We start from the raw sequence: 25,599 nt of genomic DNA, 5'->3' as shown, positions 1-25,599 counted from the left end.
TTTCTGCTAGAGGTTTTGAGTCTTTAGTTTCCTGGTGAGCCAGCACTTCCTCACCCTCAAGTTCAACCAACTTGTTGAGGGTCCTCTCTGCCTGCCTGACTGCCTGTCTCTGTCCCCTCCTACTGGTCTGGATGAATGTTTCTTTAACTCCTTCGTTGTCAGAATTCAATGTGGTTTGCTATTCTGGCAGTCCTGGTTGTTTATTGTTTTTGAATTGGTTCTTATCCTTCTCTTGGTTGTGTGGGGGGGCAAAGTGTTTCTACTTATGCCCTCATCTTGGCTGGAACTAAAAAGATCATCATCCTGTATGATCTTTTTAATGGATTGCTGGATGTGGTTTGCCAATATTTTGTTGAGGATTTTAGCATCTATTTTCATCTGTGACATCAGCCTATAGTTTCCTTTCTGTGTTGTGTCTTTATCTGGTTTTGGGATTAGGATGATGCCGGCTTCAAAAAAACCATTTGGGAGTCTTCCTTCTTCTTGGATTTTTTTTAATAGTCTGAGAAGGATAGGGGTTAGAGCTTCCTTAAGTGATTTGTAAAATTCTCCTGTGAAACTATTATTACACCCCCAAAATTATTTTAAAATATAGTTGATATACAATATTTATTAGTTTCAGGTTTACACCATAGTGATTAGACATTTATTAATAATAATTGTAATATCTGATACATGTAGATGATTTCCCAGTTGCCTTCAAAATATTTTTATGGTTGTGTCTCTAAATTAGAATCTCAATATAATTGACATTGAATTGGATTGTTATATTGCTTTTACCTCCTTTTATAGAATAGCCAGTAATCACTTTTTCAAGTAATAGTAACTATTTTTAAAAATGATACTGACTTTAGAAGTGTCAAGATGACCTGGCTTGTTGAGTGCTCTATATTCTTGATTTGCCTGATTGCTTCCTCATGATGTCAGCTAACTTCTTATTCTGTTCCCTATATTCCATGTACACTGATAATTAGGTCTGAAAGAACAGATCCCAGCAAGCTTTTTCTATAATGGGCTAGTTAGTAAATATTTTTTTGTTTTTTTGGCCTTGCAGTGTCTTTCACAACTACTCAGCTCTGACAATGTAGTATGAAAGGAAACATAAATGACCCAGCAGTGAATGACTTTGATGTGTTCCAATAAAACTTTATTTACAAAAGCAGGCAGATGCCCAGATTTAGCCTGCATGTTATAGTTTTCCAACCCTCGATCTAAAGGCTGGGTTAGACTTAGGGTAGACTGATTTGCACATAATTCATTATTTACAACCCATGGGATGTTGGAACTTCACATCTTATCAGGAGATCCATAAAGTCAGGTTTCCCATTATTGACAATATAAAGCTGATCACTAAGTTCAGATCTTCTTATAGTAAATGTGCACTTTGGCCCTTGTAATCAGTAATCTGTGAGGTGGTTGTTTTGGCAGTGTGGACTAGTCTGTTCTCCGATAGCTTTTCTCATTGTATTTAGTGCCATTTACTCAGTATTGAAAAATCATGAATTTCTACTTCTATCTTGTCTTTTACAATTATTGGCTGATAGTTTTAGGTATCACTATGGACTCATGAATGTTTTTAATGTCATAACCATTTACAGTCATTTTCTGTGGTGTTCAAATTATGCAAATGTGTTCTGTGGAAACCCACAGGAAATTTCTTTCAGGTGTAATTGCTCTGGAAGTAGATCTTGCCTAGATCACATGCTTTGGATGAAATGATATGTATAAATACATCTTACATGATGTGCTGTAGGAATATACACCTTTTCCAGAGCTCCATTTGTAAAATGTAAGGATATATGGACTCTATTGATTTTACTCTAACTTTTTTTTTACATATAAGCTCTGTGAAATCAGGAACTGAGATCTCTGTGAAGCAAATGGTGAATAAGAAAACTACTTTTTGAGTGAAAAATCAGTAAGTCTCTAGACATGAAGAGTGAAAAAGTCAGGGCATGTAGGTATGGAGACCAAATACAGATATTTGACTGAGCATTAGTTTCCTTTTTTTTGCTGTTATAAGAAAGATGTTTGAGGATGGTTTTCCTTGTTATGCCTGAGGGACATTTTTGTAGAAAAACAGGTTGAAGTGCAGAGCTTAGCCCAAGACAACCAAAGATCTGGGTCATAGCTCCCTGACTGTTCTGGGAGTGAGCTGAGCATGTGGTGTGGATCCAAAACCCCAATTCTGTAGCAATTGAATGTCAAACATTTCATGCATGCTCTCTCCCACAATGGTGCCAGGATCAGTGACTTGTAACAGACACAAAAGTATTTTCTATACTCTTTGCCCAAAGGTTGATGGTTCAGTGTTTTCTTCATTTTCCAAGAGACAGGATCATCTGGTTTAGTTGTTAAATTTATTCTCCTGAGAAGGAAGGAGTAAAAATGACATGGTGTTAAAAAGTACAAGACTTGTACAATGAAAAGTAGAAAACATTGTCAAAAGACATAAAAGAAACTAAAGAAATGGGAAAATATTGCATTTTTAGGGATCAGAGGATTTAATATAGTTACACTGACAATACCTCCACAGTGATCTACAGAGTCAACATAATCCTTATCAATATTTCAGTTAAATTTTCCTCAGAAATTGACAAACACCACTTAAAATTTATATAGGACTTCAAAGGGTCTAGAATAGCAGAAACAATCTTGCAAAAGAAGAACAAATTTGTAGAGTGGATGCCCCAATTTCAAACTTCGTACAAAGTACAGTAATCAAGATATGATGGAAGAGTTAAATGTACAAAAATAAAACCTTGTATTTATGATGAATTAGTTTTCATAAAGATGCCAGTAGAATTCATTGATGGTAAGAACAGTTTTTCAATAAATGATGATAGGACATCTGGATATCCAAAGGTAAAGGAAAAAGAAGAGAAAGGATCATCAAGGAATAAGTATAAAGGATCCATGGGAAAAGCCAAAGGTGGGTAGGATTGTGGGTGGGAGGTAGGGATGGGAAGGGTGGGGGAGGGTGATTGAGGGGGAAGTGCAGTCAACTGTGCTTGAACAACAATAAAAAGAGACAATTAAGACTTCTGGCCAAGATGGAGGCATAGGTAGACATACTGTCCTTCCTCACAAAACCAAAATAAAGAAAACAACAATTTAGAAACAAAATAACAACCAGAACTGATAGAAAATTGAACTGTATGGAAGTCCAAAAATCAAGGAGTTAAAATAAACACATTCATCCAGATCTGGTAGGAAGGGCGTAGTTGGGCAGCTGGGCAGAGAGGGGTGTCAGTACAAAAAGCGGTGGCACCGGGCACGTAAGGCATCCCGGGTTCACAAGACCACAGCAGGCAGACCCTGGGCATGCAGGCAGTGGCTGACAGACCCCGGGCATGGAGTGGCAATGGGAAGGCCCAGGGAGGTGGCAATTGTGAAGCAAAGCACTACACTCAAGGCAGCTGGCTGACTGGGCAGTCCCACATACGCGTGCAGCTAAACCAGGCAAAATTGGGAAGCAAGGCAGACTGAGCAACCCAGGGTTCCAGCACTGAGAAATAGAGCCTCAGGACACTGATTGAAAACACCTGTGGGAGTTGAGGTGCAGGGAGAGACTCCCAGCCTCACAGGAGAATTCGTTGGAGAGACCCACAGGGTCCTAGAATGTTCACAAGCCCACCCACATGGGAATTAGCACCAGAAAGGCCCAGTTTGCTTGGGGGAAGCAGTGGGAGGGACTGAAATCTGACAGAGAGCAGAGCAAGCGCCATTGTTCCATCTTGGACCCTGCCCCCACATACAGCATCACAACCCAGCGACTGGGTTGCCCTGCCATGGTGTACACCTAAGACTCTGCCCCTCATACGTAACAGGCACGACAAGACCCGCCCCCCCCAAAAAAAAGGCCCAAATGGAAGAACAGATCAAAGCTCCACAGCAAATACAATTAAGTGACTAAGAGATAGCCAACCTATCAGATGCACAGTTCAAAGCACTGGTGATCAGGATGCTCACAGAATTGGTTGACTTTGGTCTCAAATTAGATGAAAAAATGAAGACTATGCTAAGTGAAATGAAGGAAAATGCACAGGGAACCAACAGTGATGGGAAGAAAACTGGGACTCAGATCAATGGAGTGGACCAGAAGGAAGAAAGAAACAATCAAACAGAAAAGAATGAAGAAACAAGAATTAAAAAAAATGAGGAGAGGCTTAGGAACCTCCAGGACATCTTGAAATGTTCTCACATCTGAATTATAGGGGTACCAGAAGAAGAAGAGGAAGAGCAACAAGTGGAAAACTTATTTGAACAAATAATAAAAGAGAACTTCCCCAATCTGGCAAAGGAAATAGACTTCAAGGAAGTCCAGAAAGCTCAGAGAGTCCAAAAGAAGTTGGACCCAAGAAGGAACACACCAAGGCACATCATAATTACATTAGACAAAATTAAACTGAAGGAGAGAATCCTAGAATCAGCAAGAGAAAAGGAGTCAGTTACCTACAAAGGAGTTCCCATAAGACTGTCAGCTGATTTCTCAAAAGAAACCTTACAGGCAAGAAGGGGGTGGAAAGAAATATTCCAAGTCATGAAAGGCAAGGACCTACATCCAAGATTACTCTATCCAGCAAAGCTTTCATTTAGAATGAAAGGGCAGATAAAGTGCTTCTCAGATAAGGTCAAGTTAAAGGAGTTCATCATCACCAAGCCCTTATTATATGAAATGTTAAAGGGACTTATCTAAGAAAAAGAAGATAAAAAATACATATAGTAAAATTACAGCAAACTCACAATTATTAACAACCACACCTAAAACAAAAAGAAAAACAACTAGAACAGGAACAGAACCACAGAAATGGAGATCTCATGGAGGGTTAGCAACAGGGGAGTGGGAGGAGGAGAGAGGGGAAAGGTACAGAGAATAAGTAGTATAGATGGTAGGTAAAAATTAGACAGTGGGAAGGCAAGAATAGTATGGGAAATGTAGAAGCTAAAGAACTTATGTCATATGGACATGAACTAAAGGGGGGGGATGTGGGTGGGAGAGGGTGTGCAGGGTGGAGGGAAATGAAGAGGGGAAATGGGACAACTGTAATACCATAATTAATAAAATATATTTTAGAAGAAGACAATTAAGCCCTGGCTGCCATAGCTCAGTGGATTGAGTGCAGGCCTGGGAACCAAAGGGTTGCCAGTCCCATTCCCAGTCTAGGACACATGCCTGGGTTGCAGGTCAGGTCCCCAGTAGGGGGCATGTGAGAGGTGACCAGACATTGATGTTTCTCTCCTTCTTTTTCTCTCCCCCTTCCCCTCTCTCTAAAAATAGATAAATAAAACCTTTTTTAAAAAGAATGCACCTCACACCATATTAAAACCTCAAACAATTTTCAAAAATTAATTCAAAATAAATCATATACCTAAATGTAATAATGAAAACTCTGGGTGTTTAGAAAGAAAACATGTATTAATTTTATAAGTATTAAGCAGTTGTTGTTTAAATATAATACCCACAGTGCAAATAAACAAAAAAAGATAAGTTGGACTTTACCAATTTGAAAAACTTTTGTGTATCAGTGTACACTATGAATGGTATGAAAAATCAACAAAATGAGAGAAAAAATTAAAAATCATATGTCTGACAAGGGATTTGTGTCCAGAATAGATGTAGACTTTTTACAACTTATCAATAAAGATAAATGACTCAAATGAAAATAGCAAAAGACTTTAAATAGATATTTCCCCAAAGAAGGTATGCAGGTCTAATAACCATGTGAAATGATGCTCAACATGACTAGACATTAGGGAAACACAAATGAAAAGCCTAATGAAAAAGCACTTTACATGCACTAAGCTATGAAAATCTAAATGAGCTCTGGCTGGTGTGGCTCAGTTGATTGAAGTGTTGTCCCCTAAGCCAAAAGGCTGTGGGTTTGACCACTGGTTGAGATATATGAGAGAGGCAACTGATCCGTTTCTCCCTCACAATGATATTTCTCTCCCTCTCTTTCTCCTTCCTTTCTCCTGTCTGTAAAATCAATAAGCATGTCCTCAGGTGAAGATTAAAAAAAAAAACAGCTAACTACAGCAAGTTTTGATAAGGATGTGGAGGAAATTGGAAACCTTATGTATTTTATCTTGCTTCTAGTAGAATTGGGGAACCACTTTAGGGACTTTTATACTGCATGGTAGTATATCAAATATTTCTTTTGTGAAGAAAACTGACTTTTATGTGAGCAACTACTGGAAGAAGGAGAAGAGTAGATGGGGGAAACCAGCCAAGTGAGGATGACAGCTGGGTTTAGGAAGGAGATGTTGGAGTTGGTGTCAACAAGGCAGATCTGTGACAGCTGAGAAGGAAATACTAGCATGGTTTAGCAATGAACCAATTTGGTGCAGAACAGGGGAGGGAAGAGAATAATGGTAAGGATTTTCCAGGTCATGACTGGTACAATGTGATGAATGGAGATGCCACTCAAAGAGATGAGAAACCCTGAAGAGGAGTAAGTTGGTAAACAAAAAAAAGATAAATTCTTCTATTGCCATGTTGGGATGCTTCTGAGATATCTAAATAGAAATGTTAAGCAGGCATTTGGGAAGAGTATGTCTGGGGATCATAGCTACGTAGTTACCACTCAGAGCTATAGAAATATATTTGGCCATCATTTCCTTCTGTGTGGCTCATTGAGTGCCTTGCCTTGTAGACAAGATTGTCTATAAGGAGGCTGTAAGGTGATAATGGAAGTGCTACTAAAACAAAATTAGGTAGAATAAATGGAATCTAAAGAAGATGAAGAAAGCTCATCCAGAAAGGGAGAATGCCAGGGATGTGATATAGAAGCTAGGGACAAAAGAGAAGTTTCATGGTGGAGGCAGTAACCACAGCATCTAGTAGTACTGAGTGTTACAGTGGAATCAGTGGCCAGAGGGGAAATAAAGGCAGGGTCCTTACTGTTGCAGTCTAACAAAGAACTTAACACAGGTGACTAAAAGCAAAGGAAGATGTGTCTCACCCATTAACCCAGTAATCCTGAGCCTGGTCTGATAAAGCTGCCAGGTATTCTGAACAACACAAGTAAACTATGATAATACAGTGGGGAGCCCTTGAAAGTCTCTGTGTATCATCTCCACTAACTGGGAAAAGGAAAACCTTGAGACCGTGTATTCATCCCAAGTCTTAGAAGGGGTAAGGGGAGGGGAACTACAGTGCCCCCAAAGCCCCTAAAACAACTTTGGTTAACTGTCTGCCTCCTGTCTTGTACAAAAGGGACAAATAGAGTCCAGAGCAAGATAAGGATTCAGACTAACAGGTCCCCACCCCTATCTACATGTGAGCAGTCACAGAAAATTGGAACCACTTTTACCCACCAATTAAAATGTAATTCCCTCAAACCCACCTTGCCAACTATATAAGTCTTAAGCACAAAGGACCCAACCCTTTTTGGCCACCTGCCCCCTGGACACCTGGCCTCTGGACACCCAGGTGCCAGTCACCCAATCCCTGCATACTGTGCTTTTGCCACCCTTGCTTTTGCTTTCCCACTAGAACTTAGCACTAATAAACTTTGTGTGCATGCTAATAGGTTCACTGACCTGTAATTTTTTATTGTGTTGGTGAGAGGAATCAGGGTTTCTCCAGAAACAAGAGGACAAACAATATTTATTTTATCCATTGGTATGAAGATCATTGCAGACTTAAGAGAAAGCTGTTTTGCAGGAATGGTGGAGGCAAATGCCAGTTTTGATTGTGTGATGAAGGAGAGGGAGGAACTAAGTGTATACCTTTAATAATTTGCATTAAGATAGAGATTTCCCATGTTGCAATAAAGGTGGAAAGGATGCTGTTGAGAAGGTGAGACTGTGCAAGGATCAGAGAGAGAATGTATGAACAGTAAAGTAAAGTAAAGTAAAGTAAAGTAAGGGAAATCAAGAATATAGGGAACCAAAATGGAATAAAGATTAGCCTTAATATCCAGAAGCACATTTTGTCTGTGGCAATAGGATTGCATGAGGAGGGAATGAACCAGGTGTCGAGTGCCTGGTATTTTGAGAGCACAAAGTTGACTTTGCTTCATCCTGCTGACTTCATTTGCTATAAAAGAGACTGGTATAAACTTTTGCTGGGAAGGGGAGGGAGAGGATTGAGGCTTTTTGAGGAGTGAAGAATTTTGGAAAGAGCAGTGGTAGAATGTTGGACAAACAAGTGGATGAGTAAAATGCATAAGGCTTGGCAGGCACCGTGGTGGGTCCATGAAATTTGGGAGAAAAAAACAAATTGTCTGAAAACCTTGCACAATTCATATAGATCCTGCGAGTCCCACTTTGTTCACCTACCAAGTGGGAACATAGTAGTACTTATCTCCAAGTGCAGATGTGAAGAACATGTGAAAGAAAGCATGAGACAAGGTTTTGTTAACCAGAAGGTACAAATGTTCATTGCCATTGCCAGGACCTCTCCTCAGCCCTCTGCAATTCTTCATCCTGGCTTTGCATTATTCATGTATGTTGAAAACATGAGAAGTGGTAGCAGAATCTGATGGAAAGTCTGAAATCCAACCTAACACCTATTTCCCTGACTGTTGTGATGACATGTACCATGTGTTTGTTGTTCTTCATATAGAGAGGAGCCTGGAATGACTTGGGACAAAGGGTGGTGCTGTGACTGTACACTTTGAGCATCACAGCTTCACATCACTAGTTTCCTGCTTGTTGAGCTGACCATAGCTTCTCTCTCTGCTTATGAGGAAGTTTTTATGTCATATGCTCACTCTGTAAGATTAAAAACCACATGTACTATGTCACAGAAAGTGGGTGTTCTACACACATGGGGACTGAGAAGATAATCATCTGCAAGGTTAAGATGAGCACAGAAACACAGTGAGTGAAAGTATGGGAAGACCTCTATCCATGACAAGAAGATGCCTTGGAGTGAGCCCAAAAGTGAGGGTAGTGGGAGCTGTGCTAGGGCATCTCCTGCTATACACACAGGTTGTCCAGTATGATGGGCATGAGCTACTTGAGTGGATCAGTTTGTGAAGGGCTCTGGGAGCAATGCAAGACCTACCACATTGTCTTTGGAAGCTTCAGACATGGCCATGCTGGAGAGGGTGTACTTCCCAGAGTCTGCTTTGGTTTTCTTGATGCCTTTCAACCACTGTCTGTATTGCTCCTGGACCTGTAGAGGCAAAGCATGCTCTGAGTCAGCTCACTGAGAGGACTGAGAATAGAAAGGGTCCTGGGTGAGAGTTGGACTGTGGTACCTGCTGGCTGAGGAGACAGTACACCAGGAAGATGAAGACGCCCTGCAGGCTGTTGATGATGGTGAAGAGATAGGCCATGGCACGGGCAGCTGAGCCCAGCTGCAGGACTCCCAGACACCACGTGCAGCCCAAGATGAAGAGCTGGGCCATTGCTTTAAATGTCAGCATCCTGGGTAGAAGGAGAAGGGCAGCTTATGGTGTACCAAGAGCAACAGAATAAAGGCCACTCTCATCTCCACCCCATGGATGCATGTGACTGAATTGTGACCCACTTTGATTTTTACTCTCAATGATTCTCTAAAAAAATGCAATTAGGAACTGTGATGGTATTTTGACTTGGACTGAAGTAGTGATAATTCATAATATGGGTTTCAAAATGATCATGATGTATTATGAATGCCCCCAACTTCATTCAACTGACATTACTGACGATGTTCTATGTACCTGACTCTGTGCTGGGTCTTGGGTTTAAAAATATGAAAGACAATTTCTGTCTTCACAGACCTTGCAGTTTCATAGAAGAAATGGCCACTTATAATATTTGTGATGTGTAAAGTACCTCTGCCTGGGTCCCATCCAGTACTGGTCCTGTCTTCTCTCTCTTCATGAGCTACCCCCAGGTATGTTTTGCTCAGAATAGAGACCATTCATTCTGTGTAAAGTTGGGGAAAGCAAAGGACATCCCAAGCCTTTCAGAAGATGTGGTATGTGCGTAAAGAACCTGATTTTAGCAGGTGTAGGAGTGAAGAGGACAGAGGAAAGAGGCTCCATGAAGGTGTGGGCATGAAGTTGAGTGCTGGGTTCTGGGAACAGGTAGGTGATTTCCTACGAGTTTTATAAAGATGTAAATGTTTTTTGGATATTTTCATAGGGCCATGGAAGTAATCCACATTTTACAGAACAAAGTCAGTATCTTTGTAACTAGGTAATTTCATGTTGGATTTATGAAGAAATGAAATATTTTTGGCTTGCATTTCAGCAGAAAAAGCACAGTATTTGAGCAGGTTTCCAGGGAGGGTGGTTGCCTTTCTCCTCCTGTCTCCTCAGAATCCCTGTGAAAGAACACCAGGAAATTGGGACTATAGGGCCTTGCTCCTGGACCCTGCTTTGTGTGGGGCGGTGTGCCCCTCTGACCCATCTCACCTCGTGTTCTGGAGGGTGGACACATCCTTGTTGAGGGAGGAGAGCTTGTTTTTCACAATCCAGATGGTCATCAGAAAGAAAGCCCAGTTAATCTGCAGGAACCCCACAAGGCATATTGAATACATGCCACGTTTGTATAGCTTCTTCCTAGCTCATTGAACACCTAACCCAACAGGTAAGAAGCTTTCACATTTCATAGCAGTCATAGAAAAAGTGACCACCCATTCAGTAAGTCTTGGTCCCTTTTGTCCTGTAAGTGGAGTAACCAACTTCCAGTTTACACAGTTTACAGAGGAATTCCCACATTTCAGCACTAAAAGTCCAATGTCTCAGGAAACCTTTGCATCATTGTTTTAAACCAGATATTTTGCCTTCTGTAAGCCCTATTGGTCCTGAGAAAACCAGAATGTTTGCTCATCCTGCCTGTTACCCCTTTTCTACACCTGCTCTTTGATTGACCCTTAGCTGAGCAGAAGGGATACTCTGATGCCATCCTTTACTCACAGAGATGATGATGCAGATGGGGCCAAGGAAAGTCCATACAAATCCCTGTTGTGTGTGGAGCCAGCATCTAGGACAGAGATAGAAAGGGATTGAAGAACATAGTTGCCTTTGTGGATAAACAATGAATAAATTAACAAATCCTTCACCTCCCACATTTTCTTCTGCCTCCTTTAATGTTAATATTAATATTGTTTTTTTGGTAAGAACATTTATGCTAAGACCTACCCTCTTAGTAAATTTTAAGTATATAGTACAGTATTATTAATTACAGGCACCATGTTGTATAGATTTCTTTATCTTATTTATCTTTCATAACTGATATTTTGGGTGTGTCCTTGATGTATGTGATAGTACTGGTTGTTTACATATCTTCAAACTTATCAGGTTTTTGCTTCCAAAAAGGTTTTTTAAGTCCTGGACCTGAAATATACTGACAGACAAGTATATACATTTTAAAATGAAAAATCAAGAATATCAATGAATTAATTGATAATTTATTTGACAAATACTGTGTCTCCTCTGTATTAGCACCTGTGATTGACCTGAAGTACCAGTTGCAATTAAGACAGACTGGTCTCAGTCCTCAGGGAGGCCCCAACTGGGTGGGAAGGTCACCAATTAGACACTAGGAACAATCAAGATGATGAGTTTTGTGATCAAGTGTGAGGAGCTATGAGAACAGGTAGCTGGAGCAATAGCCTAGTCTGGGGTATAGGAGGTTCATGTAGTTGGGAAGGGTCCCTGAGAGGACTGATTGTGCTCATTCTGATATGTGAACCATTAGAAGGTGTAAAGTAGGTAAGAAAATTTGGGGACATGACAAATGACAATAAAAATATAACAATAGACTGATAGTAGTGATTCAGTCTCATGTGCATTATATAATTTATTCCTCATGACAACATTGAGACTCAAGTGATCACAGGTTGGCATATGATGCTTGAGAAAACATAGTAACTCAAGGCCACAGTAATAGAAATGATAGAACTGGAAATGATCCCAAGTGATATGCTTGTGAATGAATTGGGAGGTGTGAGGACCATGGAGTTAAATGGACCCACCAGGAGACTCAAAGCAAACACTACTGAGGCTGTGTTTGTACACTGCACCCTGTGGGGCAATGGGGATACCACCTGACTTTGTACATGTGTTTTACTGGAACACAGTTGCACTCATTCCCTTTCCATATTGTTTACAGTGGCTCTTGTGCTACAAGGACAGGGGTGAGTAGTTGCAACAGAGACCACATGGTACACAAAGCTGCAATATTTACTCTGTGGCTTTTGGAGATAAGATCTGCTGACTTTGGTGCAAATTATATAGAAGGGCCAGCTGGCCAGGGCTCCTCTGATGTCAGCAAACATTAATTTTATCAGCATAGGAATATGTAAATGACACACTGTCTGGATTTGGTCCTGGCTCTGCCACCAACCAGCTGTGTGATCTGGATCATGTCAGTCATCTCCGTGCCCCAGTTTCCTCATCCACAAAACTTGTATAACACTGGTTTCTGCCCCAGTGGGTTGTTGGGAGGAAGACTTGAGTACGTGAAAACTGTTCAGAACAATGATTGCATGTCAGAAGCCATCTCTAAATCTTAGCTCTGCTCATCACAATTTTATTTTCTAAATCATCCTTTTTTCTTTTAAACTAAAGAGAGAAGTTACACCAACCAATGCCATTCCTTCATTTCCAGTTTGCTTTCTAGAAGATTTGAAACATAAATGTAGTGAATATTATATTAATATACATTTACTAATATACAAGAAGGGATTAATATTATGTACCATGTTTGTTAATGTAATAGAGTCATTAACATAGAATTGATTTAAATAATTGATTAAAATCATTAAATCTAAAAGATATATACCAGCTCATTTATTTTATCAATATATTAACTTATAATTGTTAGTGTTCATTATTATGATAGTGTTAGTTTTTAATATAATACAATCAACATTATATAAATATATAATTAACATACTACATAATTAATATTTAAATCAATGAAATTTTAAGTTCTTAAAAACATTTCTTTCACAGAATGTAATCATGAAACCAGGAAGATATCTTTGGGTGATTACTGTCTTTTTCTCTGTTTATCATATTCTAGTGAAAGTAAAGTACTACATAGGTTCTCTGCTGGCCTTGGTCATGTGGAGAAGATAAGACCAGTGTGAACTTTAATTTACCGGGCAGATGCTCCATAAAGTTGAGGCCTGGATGCTGCAGAAATGGCCACAATGACAGCCGGGACTCCATAGCCCACAAGGAACATGAACTTCTTCATGAATCTGCTCACGCTGGAGTAGTTGACCACCATCAGGTTGCGTGCAGTGAGGAAGAGGTGCAGGCCCTCAAGCAGCATCCAGGTGAAGGAGGCCAGGTAGAGGTAGTGTAAGGCACCCGCGATGATGGCGCACAGCACCTGGGGGAGAAGTCAGAGTCACCAGGTGGGATTGTCAGGGTGGAGCATGGCCTTGGAACCTGTCCTATACCTCAAAGAGAACTCTGTTTATGAAGGAATTGTCGAGAGAGGATCTGTCATCCCGTTGCATCAGTCAATGTGAAATTGGCTACTCACAACTCTAACCTTCCCAGAACCCAAGGACATTTTATTAAGGCATCCAATGCAGCATGGCCACATGAACTCTACATCTCCTGGGCAGGACAAGGGTCCTTGGGGATGTCAGTACCTTAATCTCTGTTCTGTCAATGGCCGTGAGGAAGAGCATGTGGGCCAGGAAGAGGCAGATGCAGAGCTGCAAGTGGAGGGAGGTGCTGGTGTTCTGGATGGCTTTGCACAGCAGGAAGGTGAGGGCTGCCAGGAGGAGGCACAGCAGAGAGAGGCTCAGCCCTATGTGGGTGATCACAGCCAGGACGGGATCCTCCTCCTAGGACCCAGCAAAGAGATCTCAGTCATGCTTTCCTGCCCTAGGGAATTGACCCTTCCACCATTTTTAGTTTTTTTTGTGTGTTTGTGTGGTGGAGGTACAAACAAATTAGGAATGGAGGTGGAACCAGGTAAATTTTAGATATTTTGGGGTATTGTTAGAATTTTCTAGGGTTCTGAGCTAATTCATTCAGATGCTGGAAAATTGAGGTATACGAGAGTCCTCACTCAAGACCGATCCTTGGAATTCACAGGGTTTATTTTCCTTTGCACATTTTGGCATGACTAAGCTGTAGGTTATCATGTGAGAACAATGAATTGTGTGTAGATAATTACAACATTATTTATTAGGAGATGATCAAAACCCCACTATGAGAGGTTCATGTATAATTTATGGTGCATTCACAGAACAAAACGGTATGTGGCAATAAAGGTAATAAAGTGTCTCTTTGTAGGCTAGAATAGAAAGTTTCCTAGATGTAATAAATAAAACACAATTTGCACAACAGTGAAAAAAACACAGCACCAAGTCTTTGAGAAGAAGAAGACCAAAGAACAAGTACCTGCATTACTTTTACACAGGGTAGGGCAAAATAGGTTTACAAAATAGGTTGTGAGTACCTGAAATGCAGCATTTATTCTTCTATTACTACTTATTATATTGTGTTATTCTCCACACAGACAACTGGACGCCTACTTTTGACCCACCCTGTATGTGTAAAATATCCACAGAAAATTGCAGGAGAAACTAACAACTTTGGTTGGTTGAGGCAAGAGGAACTAGGTGTTGGGGTTAGGGGAATGAGATGAGAATCTTCAGTGTTTCTCTCTCATTCTGTTGGAATTTGAAACACAAATATTTTTATTTGTTTAAAGTGTTTTTTATTGATTATGTTATTACAGTTTTCCCATTTTTCATCCTCTGTCTCCTGTCTATCCTAACCCCCAACCCTCCACCATTCCCTCCTCCCCTTAGTTCATGTCCATGGGTTGTACACATAAGTTGTTTGAGTCCTCTGTTTCCTATACCATTTTTATCTCTCCCCATCTATTCTGTGCCTACTGATTATGCTTCTTCCCTGTACCGTTTCTCCCCGACCGCCCTCACTTCCCCCTCCCCACTGACCTTCCTCTGTGTGATATCCATTTCTCTGATTCTGTTTCTGTTCTGGTTGTTTGCTTAGTTTTTGTTTTCATTGTTTTTCTTTTCTTTTAAGTTCATTTGTTAATAGTTGTGAGTTTGTTGTCATTTTATTGTTCATACTTTTTATCTTCTTTTTCTTAGATAAGTCCCTTTAACATTTCATATAGAAGGGCTTGGTGATGATGAACTCCTTTAACTTAACCTTATCTGGAAAGCACTTTATCTGCCCTTGCATTCTAAATGAAAACTTTGCTGGATAGCAATCTTTGATGTAGGGCCTTGCCTTTCATGACTTCAAATACTTCTTTCCAGCCCCTTCTTGCCTGCAAGGTTTCTTTTGAGAAATCAGCTGATAGCCTTATGAGAACTCCTTTGTAGGTAATTGTCTCTTTTTCTTTTGCTGCTTTTAGGATTCTCTCTTTATATTTAATCTTGGGTAACTTAATGATGATGTGCCTTGGTGTGTTCCTCTTTGGGTCCAACTTCTTTGGGACTCTCTGGGCTTCCTGGAATTCCTGGAAGTCTATTTCCTTTTCCAGATTGGGGAAGTTTGCCTTCATTATTTGTTCAAATAAGTTTTCAATTTCTTGTTGTTGTTCTTCTTCTTCTGGCACCCCTACAATTTGGATATTGGAATGTTTCAGGTTGTCCCAGAGAATCCTCAGCCTCTTTTCATTTTTTTGGATTCTTGTTTCTTTGTTCTGATCCAGTTGGAAGTTTATTTCTTCCTTTTGTTCCAAATTGTTGCTTTGAATTCTGGTTTCCTTCCTGTCACTGTTGGTTCCCTGAATATTTTGCTTTATTTCATTTTGGGTATCTTTCATTTGTTCTTTCATTTTTTAACCAACCTCAATCAGTTCTGTGAGCATTTTGATTACCAGGGCTTTAAATTCTCCATCAGTTAGGTTGGCAATCTCCTCATCGATTAGTTCTGAGGTTTTGCTGTGTTCTTTCTTTTGGGTCATATTTCTTTGTCTTGGTGCACCTGCTAAGTTGTAAGGGGTGGGGCCTTAGGTATTCACCTGGGTGGGGCAACCCTCTTTGCTGTGCTGCTTGTGGGGGAAGGGCCAGAGAGGGAACAATGCAGCTTGCTTGTTTATCTCCAGTGCACTTTCCAACAGACTCCCGTGTCAGACTGGAAGTATCTCTCACTGCCACAATCCCAACCTGTAGCCCACAGTCAGTTCTAAGTCTCAGTTTTCCCCTTAAGTCTGCCCTTTCTGTGCAGCTCTTCTGAGGTGGTCAGCCCTGCCCCCCAGCCACCTTGCCATGGTTTTTCTGAGTCTGCCTAAGTGGTCTGCCTTACTGGTTTGGTTATTCTGGTTGATTTTTTCTTAATTCCTTGGTTGTTGGAGTTCCATGCACTTTGATTTCCTGGCATTTTTGGTTGTTTATTGATTTTAGGTTGGTTGTTATTGTCCTTTTGCTTGTGAGGGGAAGTGAAGGGTTTCTACCTATGACTCCATCTTGGCTGGAACTCCAAAACACAAATGTTTTAAGTCTTCAGCAAATATAAAATGGTATGTCAATACAAGTATAAATATTGTGTTATCTAGTGATGTGGCCAGAGGAAACATGGTCATGTAGTGTTGTTCACACTTCTGGAAGCTTCTGTGAGATCTGGCCATGTGGCTGTTATCTTTTTCATGGTTATTTTCATGTGGGTGCCACATTTATTTCAGTAAATGCCCCCTTACCTGAAGTCTCCTGAGCAAGCTTCTGGTTTTATTGAACTAGAGAAGTAACCAGCTCAACTGGGCAGGGGAGGAGGCAAACACAGCCACTAACTCACCTGTACTCACTGGATTCCCCGGCCCTCTCTGACCTCTGCCATCACCATATCCTCCTTTCTGCTGCCCCTGATTACTGCTGTCCTGAAGATCCTTTTGGTAGGCAGAATCTTAGTTGACAACCATAACCCTACCCACATGTGTATGCATAACTGCTCCCAGGTTGTCAGTCCAATGCCATCTGGGTGCTTCTGTGAAGGCAGTCTGGTTCAGATCCACAGTCAACTGACTTGAAGAGAGGGAGTTCATCTTGGGTGGGTCAGACCTAATCAGATGAGCTCTTAACTGATCTCAGCTCTTGAAAAAAGTGATTCAAACTTTGAGTTTTCATGTGAGGGGGCTTCTCCTGCTGGCCTCCAGGTAGGAATACTGATATACTGTGGGAGAATGAGGAGAGGAGAGGGCTGCATGGGAAGGAATGCAGGTAGCCCCCAGAGCTGGGTGTGGCCCCCTACTTCCAGCTAGTAAAGATGTGAGAAATCAGTCCTACAACTGCAAGGAGCTGAATTCTGCCAGAACCCAGGGAGCTTAGAGGAGAACTCCTAAACTCAGATGAGATTACAGGTCTGGCAGACACAGTCATTACAAGCTTGTGAGACCTGGAGTAGACAACCCAGCTACACTGTGTTAGATGGTCGACCTGAGGATTCTTCAGGATAACAAATTTGTGTGTGTGTGTGTGTGTGTGTGTGTGTGTGTGTGTGTGTGTTTAAAGGTGGGACATCTGTCTGCATTTATTACACAGCAATAGACATTGAATTCACCTTCTCTTAGGTCTCTCACCTGCACGTCATACTGGGCCATGAGGACCACAAAGCTGCTGAGGTGGGTGCATTGGCAGGTGGTGCTGGTGTCTCTGGAGCCCACCATCCTGCAACCTTTGGTGGACCAATAACCGCTTCCATTCTGGCCATGCTCCCAGAAGACACAGAGCACCTGTTGCCTTGGCCCAGGGGTCACTGACTGTAGGAACAGGGCACAGGTATGAGCTGGTGGTTCTGGTGCCCAGAAATGCTGACCCAGATCTCGCTTCTGAAAGGCTTTCCTGGGGAGATGATGCACCCATGGGGAAGCCCCTGGAGCCCCAAGACTGTGCCAAGACCCGGGCCTCTTCCACACCCACAGACCCATCCCACAGGACTCACATGCTCAAAGACAAAGGTGACTGGGGAGCTGAGGTTCTGGGTGTTGTTGTTGCTCACAAAGACAGAGATGACATCTGAGAGCAGGACTGGGGAGACCCCCTGCAGCAAGCCTGTGTGTGTCTCATGCAGAACTTCTGGTCCCTCAGTTTCCAGCACAAGGGGGGCCCCTGCCAGCAACTTGCCCATCCCTGGAGTAGAGATAAGGCCCACCACAGAAGGGCCTGCAGGGCAAGGTTAAGGTTGACATCTTGGGGTGCCCAATAGGACCTCTTCTTCTTCAGGTAGACTCTTTCCTTGTGGACCCACCATAGCCCTCACTTTTTTTTAGACTTCAATTTTCCATTTGTCCCATCCTTGGGCATTTTGTCCCACTGTGAAATCTCAGTGACCTTCTCCCCATCTCAACCATTACCTGCATCCCCAGATTCCTGAACTGTATCCCAGTTCAGCAGCATCTTTGCTTTATTGACACTCAAGCTGACATTCCTTTGTCCTTGCTCCTTTACCTTCAGGGACAGTTCTGTGCATTGTGGGAGTTACATAAGGGAGTTAGATTAGTAATTGCACTTGCAATGGCTGCTATAATACCCTATTATAGATATTTAATATATTATATAAATAATCTATATAAAATATCTATATTATATAACATCATATTTATATATTGAATAATAGGTATTATTTTAAATAATGGTATTATTTGGCACACATAACAATATTGCACATAATATTTGGTATACATAATAATAGCATATATATGTTAGGGATTTACAAAGAATTATGAAAGAATATTATGAACAGCCATTCAACAGCTTAAATAACCTAGATGAAATATAGAAGTTCTTAGAGACACACAAACTACCAACACTGAATTAATAAGAAATAAGAAGTTAGAACAGACATATAACAGGTAAATAGATTGAACCAGTAATCAAAAACTTCTCAAAATATAGAGCTCATAACTGATGGCTTCATTAGTGAGTTCTACCAGCCATTTATGAAAGAATTAACACTAAATCCTTTGTAAAATTCTCCATAAAATAGAAGAGGAAGGAATGCTGAGTAATTCTGTGACTTAGAATTCTATTCTAAGGAGTTACCATTACCCTGAGATCAAAGTCAAGTAAAGACATCACAAGAAAATAAAATTGTAGACCAATATCACTTATATACAGAGATGTACAATTATTCAACCAAATATTGGGAATATTTTTATCTAGCAAAGTTCAAAATATGTACATGGAAAACTACAAATATTATCAAGAAAAATTTTAAACTGTAAATAAATCAAAAGACATTTTGTGTTAATGGATTGGAGATGGCAACAGTCTCCCAGTGATCTACAGACTAAATTTAGTCCATATCAATATTGCAACATCGTTTTATTTATTTCTTTTTACAGAAAGGGACAAGATCATCTTAAAGTTCATAAGGTATTGCAAGAGTCCCAAATACTCAAAACAATCTTAAAAATAAAAAATAAATCTGGAGGACTCACACTTCCTGATTTCAAACGTACTGTCAATCTAAAGTAATCAGAGCAGTATGGTGCTGAGTTCCAGTCAAGATGGCAAAGTAGGTAAACACTCTACTCACCATGACCACATCAAAATTACTTTTAAATTACAGAACAATCAGCTGGGAACCCTGAGAAGGCTAGCTGTACAGAGGTCCTATAACTATGGAAATAAAGAAAAAGCCACATCAAGACTGGTGGGGATGGAGATGAGCTGGCAGCACACACAGTACAGCAGCTGAGAGCTCAGATAGACATCTCAGCTGCAGAGGTCCCCCCTCAAAAGGGAGGAGTCCAAGCCCCACACTGGCCTCCCCAGTCAGAAGTACCAGTGCTGGGTAGAAAAGCCCCCATATCTGGCTGTGAGAATCAGTAGAAATTCTGTCGACCTGGGTGAGATGAATGGCTTTTGGAAAGCCAGGTGTCCTCTTAAAGGGTCTGCACACAGACTCACATACTCGCAGGCGCTTACTCTGGGCTCTGGCAGAGGGAGATACCAGAGGAACCAGAGATATACAGGGAGAAACTAAGTTGTATGGCTTCAGGGTCAGGGCTGGAAGGACAGCTTCTATTGTCTCTGTGTTGAGTCTTCCTCCCACACAGCTGGGTGGTGAGCACCACCTTTTCTGTGTTGAGCCCTTCCCCCACACGACCAAGTCTGAGTCTGCATTGGTCTGGTGAACATAACTCATCCCACCTTGTGGATTCCCTGAGACCCTGCCCCACCCGACTCAGGCCCCACCAAAGGCTCTTTCAGCAGCAAGAAGCTGACATGTACCCATGCACTGCTGGAGGCTGCTCAGAGGTAAGGCAGGCAGCCTTGGCCCATGCTGCAGTCTTTCTTAAAAACTCTCAAAAGGTCCACAGGCCCCAGGCAGGCAGTGGCTGGTCTCACTGTGCCCTGGGCCTTTTGCTGAATGGCCCAAGGCTCAGCACTGATGCCAAATCTGAATCTGCATTAACTTAATGAAAATCACTTGCTCAATCCTGGTGACTCCCTGAGACCCCACCTCACCCAACTCCCACACAGCCAAAGGCTCATTCAGCAGCTCAGCCTCACAGACAGCTGGAATGTAGCAGCAGTCCTTGGTAGTCCCTGGCCTTTAGTGAGAGGCCCATGCCCAGTACTTGGTGGCAGCTGACCTCAACTCATAGGCTTCCCCCACAGGACTCCAGGCTCAGCACAAGCAGCTACCAGTCATGGATAGATTTGTAGCTCCCACAGGATGGCCCTGTGCTGATCACTGGCCCCAGAACCAACATGAAGACTGACTTCAGACTGCAACAGAGCAGTACCTGATTAGCTCCACAAGTGGCACAACCAAAGGGTGGTTTCCACAGACACCAGAGTCCCACTGGTGCAAATTCCTCACCATGGAATCAGCCCCTACACATGGAATCAGTTCATACACTGTGGTCATGGCCAGTCCTCACAGCCAATCAGCCTGAGGGTCAACCCCACCCAGTGATGTGCCAACAGCAATCAAAAGTCAACTACAATAGGAAGGCACACTCAAATCACACAAGGGACACTCCTGGAGCACCCAGCTCAAGAAATCAAGGAGACTGCACCTTTGGGACTCACAGGACAGATGCTACAGAAGGCCACCCTGACAAGTCTGCAAGACATAGCAGATCTACCTAATACATAGAAGCAAACACAGAAATAGCCAAACTGCAGAGACAAGGAAACATGTCACAAATGAAAGAAGAGAAAACTCCAGAGAAGAACTAAACAAAATGGAGGCACAACTCAAAATGGATCGAAGACCTAAATATAAGATGTGAAACAATAAATGACATAGAAGAAAACATAAGTATTAATCTTATGGACCTTGGTCATAGAGGAGAGTTTATGAAGTTGACCCCAAAAGCAAGAAAAGGAAAAATACATGAATGCAACTATATTAAACAAAACGCTTCTGCACAGCAAATGAAACCATCAGAAAAAAAAAGGCAACCAATGGGAGAAGATATTTGCAATCAGTGGCTCTCAAAAGGGGTTAATATTCAAAATATATAAAGAATTTATACAACTCAGTGCCACACAAATGAAAAATCCAATTACAGAATGGGCAGAGGATCTGAACAGACACTTCTCCCAAGAAGACATACAAATGGCCACAGATATAAGAAAAGATGCTTAATTTTCCTAGCTATTAGGGAAATGCAAATCAAAACTATAATGGGATACCACCTCACACCTGTTAGAATGGCCATTATCAATAAGACAAGTAATAACAAGTGCCGGAGAGGCTGTGGAGAAAAAGAAACCCTCATATATAGCTGGAGGGAATGTAAACTTGTACAGCAACTATGGGAAACAATATGGAGTTTCTGCAAAAAATGGAGAATAGTTACCACGTGACTCACCAACCCCTCTTCTAAGTATCTACCTGAAACATTTGAAAACATTTATTTGCAAAGATATACACAACCCTATGTGCACTGCAGCATTATTCACAGTGGCCAAGATATGGAAACAACCAAAGCATCCTTTGATAGATGACTGGATACAGATGTAGGAGATATACACAATGGAATACTACTCAGTCATAAGAAAATGCCATTTGCAACAACATGGATGGACTTTGAGAATATCATGCCCAGCAAAATAAATTGTACAGAAAAAGTTAAGAATCATATGATTTCACTTGTGTGAGATGTAAAAGTGAAAGCAATGTATGAACAAACAAACAAAAACTGATAGCCACAGACAACAGTATGGTGGTCATCAGAGGGAAGTTGGGACAGGAAGTTAGTAAAGGGAAAATGGGGTCAATTATGTGGTGACAGAAGATGATTTGATTTTGGGTGTGGGCACACAATGCAATATACACATCATGTATCACAGAAATGTACACTTGAAACCAATGTAATCTTATTAAGCAATGTCACTCAGATAAATTTACTATTTAAAAAGACCAAAAATATCAATGGCATTTTTCACAGAACTAGAAAAAACAACTTTAAAATTTATATTGAATCACAAAAGGTCCTGAATAGCCACAGCAATCTGAAGAAAGAAGAACAAAGTTGGTGGTATTGTGCTACTTGATATTAAACTCTTCTACAAGGTTACAGTAATCAAAACGACATTGTACTGGCATAAAAACAGACATCTAGATCAATGGAATGGGATAGAGAGCTCAGAAGTAAACCCACACCTATGTGGTCAATTAATCTATGACAAAGGAGGCAAGAATATACCTCCTTTGTGGGGTAAAGACAATTTCTACAATAAATGCTGTTGAGAAAACTGGTCAGAAACATGCCAAAAATTGAAACTAGATGATCTTCTTACACTATATATGAGAATAAAGTAAAAATGGATTAAAGGTTTAAGTGTCAAGCCCAAAACCTTAAAACTCCTGAAAGAAAAGGGAGGCAGTAAACTCTCTGACATTACTCACAGTAGTATTTTTTGATATATCCCCTCAAGCTAAGGAAGCAAAAGAAAAAATAAATAAATGGGACTCCATCAAACTAAAAAGGTTTTTGCACAGCAAAGTAAACCATCAACAAAATAAAAAGACAGCCTACGAATTGGGAAAAGATATTTGCTAGTGATACATTTGATAAGGGGTTAATATCCAAAATTTATGAAGAACTCATACAACTCAACACCAAAACAAAATGAATAATCCAATTAAGAAATGGTCAGAGAATGTGACAGACATTTCTCCAATGAGGACGTACAGATGGTAAACTGACATATGAAAAGGTGCTCAATGTCACTAATCATCAGAGAAATACAAATTAAAACCACAATGAAATACCGCCTCACAGCTGTCATAATGGCCACATCAATAACTCAACAATCAGTAAGTTTTGGTGAAGATGTGGAATAAATCCCTTGTGCATTGTTGGTGGTACAATTGGTGCAGCCACCATGGAAAACAGTATAGAAGTTTCTAAAAACAATTCAATACAACTGCTTTATGACTCAGCAATTCAACTTCTGGGTATTTATTCAAAGAAATCCAAAGTAGTAATTCAAAAAGATAGATGGACCACTGTGCTCACTGCAATATTACTGATGATAGCCAACATATGGAAGCAGCCTAAGTGACCATCAGTACATGAATAGATAAAGGGGAGGTCACATATACACAATGGAATCTTATTAAGCCATAGAAAAAAAATAAAATCTTGTCATTTGTGACAACATGGGTGGACCTAGAGGGTATTGTGCTAAATCAAATAAGTCAGAAAGAGCAAGACAAATTCCATATGACTTTACTTTAATGTGGAATATCAAGGTCAAAATAAACAAAACAGAATGTGACTCATGGATACAGAGAATAAACTGATGGTTGCTGTATGGGGAGAGGTTTAATTAAGGGACTGGGTGAAAAAGGGGATGGGGGATTAAGAAGCACAAATTGGTAGTTACAAAATAGTCACAGGAATGTAAAGTACAGCACAGGGAATATAGTTGATAATATTTTAATAACTATGTATGGTGCCAGGTGGGTACTGGACTTATCAGGGGATCACTTTGTAAATTATATAAATGTCTAACCAGTATGCTGTACACATGAAACTAATAAAAATAATATTGAATGTCAACTTTAATTTTAAAAATAATTGATAAATAAATAAATATTATATTTACACTAAAAAAACCCCAGTATGGTACCAGCATAAGGACAGACATATAGACCATCAAAATGGAATTGAGAGTCTAGAAACAAACTCGCTTGTCTATGGTCAATTAATTTTCAACAAGAGGTGCTAAAATCCCTCACTGTAAAAAGAGTAGTTTCTTCTACAAATGGTGTTTGGCCACCTTGTTATCTATAGACATGAAAAGAAGTTGGTACTTTACCTCCTTCACTAAAAAAAATTAACTTAAATGAGTCAAAGACTTATATTTAGGGGCTAAAACTAGAACAATTAGGAAAAAATATAAGGGCAAATCTTCATGGTGTTGAATTTGGAAATGGATTCTTAGATATGATACCACATGTACATGCAAGAAAAGAAAAAAGTAGATAAAATGGACTTCATTATACCCAAAGCATCTGTTCACTAGTGAAGACTATGAAGAATGTGAAAAGACCACCTATGGACTGGGACAAAAGCTGCAAATCATGTATCTCATAGGGTATCCTCTTAGGATATACCACAAATGCTTATAGCTCAACAACCAAAATTTAAAAATCGGCAAAGGACTTGAATAGACATTTATCCAAAACACATACTCAAATGTTCAAAAATGACAGGTAAAAATGTTGAACAGCATTAGTCATTAGGGAAATGCAAAACAAAGCCATAATGAGATGTCACCTCACATACACTAGAAAAGCTATAAAAAAATACAAAACAAAAGGGAAGCAACAAGTGTTTCTGAGGATGTGGAAACTGGAACTCTAGTAAATTGCTGTTGGGAATGTAAATGGAAGAGGCATTTTGGAAAAATAGTTTTGTGGTTCCTCAAAAAAGTTGAATGTAGAATTACCACATCACTCAGAAATTTCATCCTGTTATGTACGCTAAAGAGGTGAAAAAATTATTCAGACAAAACTTGTACACCAATATTCATATTAGCATTATTCACAATAGTCAAAAGGAGGCAACAACCTACATGTGTATTAATGGATGAATGGATAAGCAAAAGGTGGTATGTCCATATGCAATGGACTATTATTCAACCATAAAAAGGAAAGAAATATGATACTATGAACCCTGAGGAACCAAAGAAACCTACTAAGAAGGGTTCCTGGTAGCTAACTGGGCTCAAATCAAAGGAAAGCAGAAGCCTAGCAGTCATTCCTGTGCAGGGCCCTCTCAGGCAAACTGCACATCACAGACTGGACTCTGTGCTAAAGGGCCTGCCTGTGCCCTAAAATGCCTGCCATCAGAGCCAGCCCTTATAAAGGATTCCTGGAATCCTATTTCAACCAATGGGATTGAGGCTTCCCCATCCAGCCAAGGCTGCCCAGTGGCAACCAATCAGACAGTCTCTATTCTGACCAATCAGGAAAGTACCCTTTGGATCAATCAAACTGTATGCATTTGGCATCCTCATTTGCATGAGAAGGGAACAATCAGAAATTGGGAATGGGGACTTTTGTCCATATAAGCCACCTCATTTCCTGGGCTGTGTCTCCCTGGCTGAGCTGCAATACTGAAGGTGTCTCACTAAAGTGGAGTAAAGCAGGCCTGCACTTTGTGGAGCAGAGCAGAGCAGAGCAGACCACTGAGGAGCAGAGGAGATGTTTGGCTGGAGAGGGGCCTGGCCCCACG

At 40.7% G+C, this 25,599-nt stretch overlaps 2 protein-coding genes across 4 annotated transcripts in view; one reads left to right on the top strand and one right to left on the bottom strand.

Moving 5' to 3' along the window:
• The window catches only part of LOC123828271 (adhesion G protein-coupled receptor E2-like), a 63,866-nt gene extending 53,624 nt beyond the window's left edge, over nucleotides 1-10,242 (top strand). The window contains 1 exon segment of the mRNA XM_045853086.1: nucleotides 9,715-10,242. Coding sequence (XP_045709042.1) covers nucleotides 9,715-9,750 — 36 coding nt within the window. The 3' untranslated portion in view covers nucleotides 9,751-10,242.
• LOC123828256 (adhesion G protein-coupled receptor E2-like) overlaps nucleotides 1,131-25,599 on the bottom strand; it is a 37,746-nt gene continuing 13,277 nt past the window's right edge. For all 3 annotated transcript variants that reach the window (XM_045853055.1, XM_045853056.1, XM_045853057.1), the window contains 10 exons: nucleotides 18,244-18,351; nucleotides 17,832-18,052; nucleotides 17,470-17,649; nucleotides 13,556-13,753; nucleotides 13,052-13,287; nucleotides 10,860-10,926; nucleotides 10,356-10,447; nucleotides 9,213-9,381; nucleotides 9,017-9,127; nucleotides 1,131-2,368 (listed from right to left, as the gene is read on the bottom strand). In XM_045853055.1, coding sequence (XP_045709011.1) covers nucleotides 2,348-2,368; nucleotides 9,017-9,127; nucleotides 9,213-9,381; nucleotides 10,356-10,447; nucleotides 10,860-10,926; nucleotides 13,052-13,287; nucleotides 13,556-13,753; nucleotides 17,470-17,649; nucleotides 17,832-18,052; nucleotides 18,244-18,351 — 1,403 coding nt within the window. In that variant the 3' untranslated portion in view covers nucleotides 1,131-2,347. The remainder of the gene's footprint in view (nucleotides 2,369-9,016; nucleotides 9,128-9,212; nucleotides 9,382-10,355; nucleotides 10,448-10,859; nucleotides 10,927-13,051; nucleotides 13,288-13,555; nucleotides 13,754-17,469; nucleotides 17,650-17,831; nucleotides 18,053-18,243; nucleotides 18,352-25,599) is intronic.

Source organism: Phyllostomus hastatus, unplaced genomic scaffold (genome assembly GCF_019186645.2).
Source record: "Phyllostomus hastatus isolate PE091 unplaced genomic scaffold, TTU_PhHast_1.1 phas_contig_98, whole genome shotgun sequence".
Classification (NCBI taxonomy): Eukaryota; Metazoa; Chordata; class Mammalia; order Chiroptera; family Phyllostomidae; genus Phyllostomus; species Phyllostomus hastatus.
Note: the sequence above shows the minus strand (reverse complement) of the source record. Positions and strands in the feature narration are given on the sequence as shown.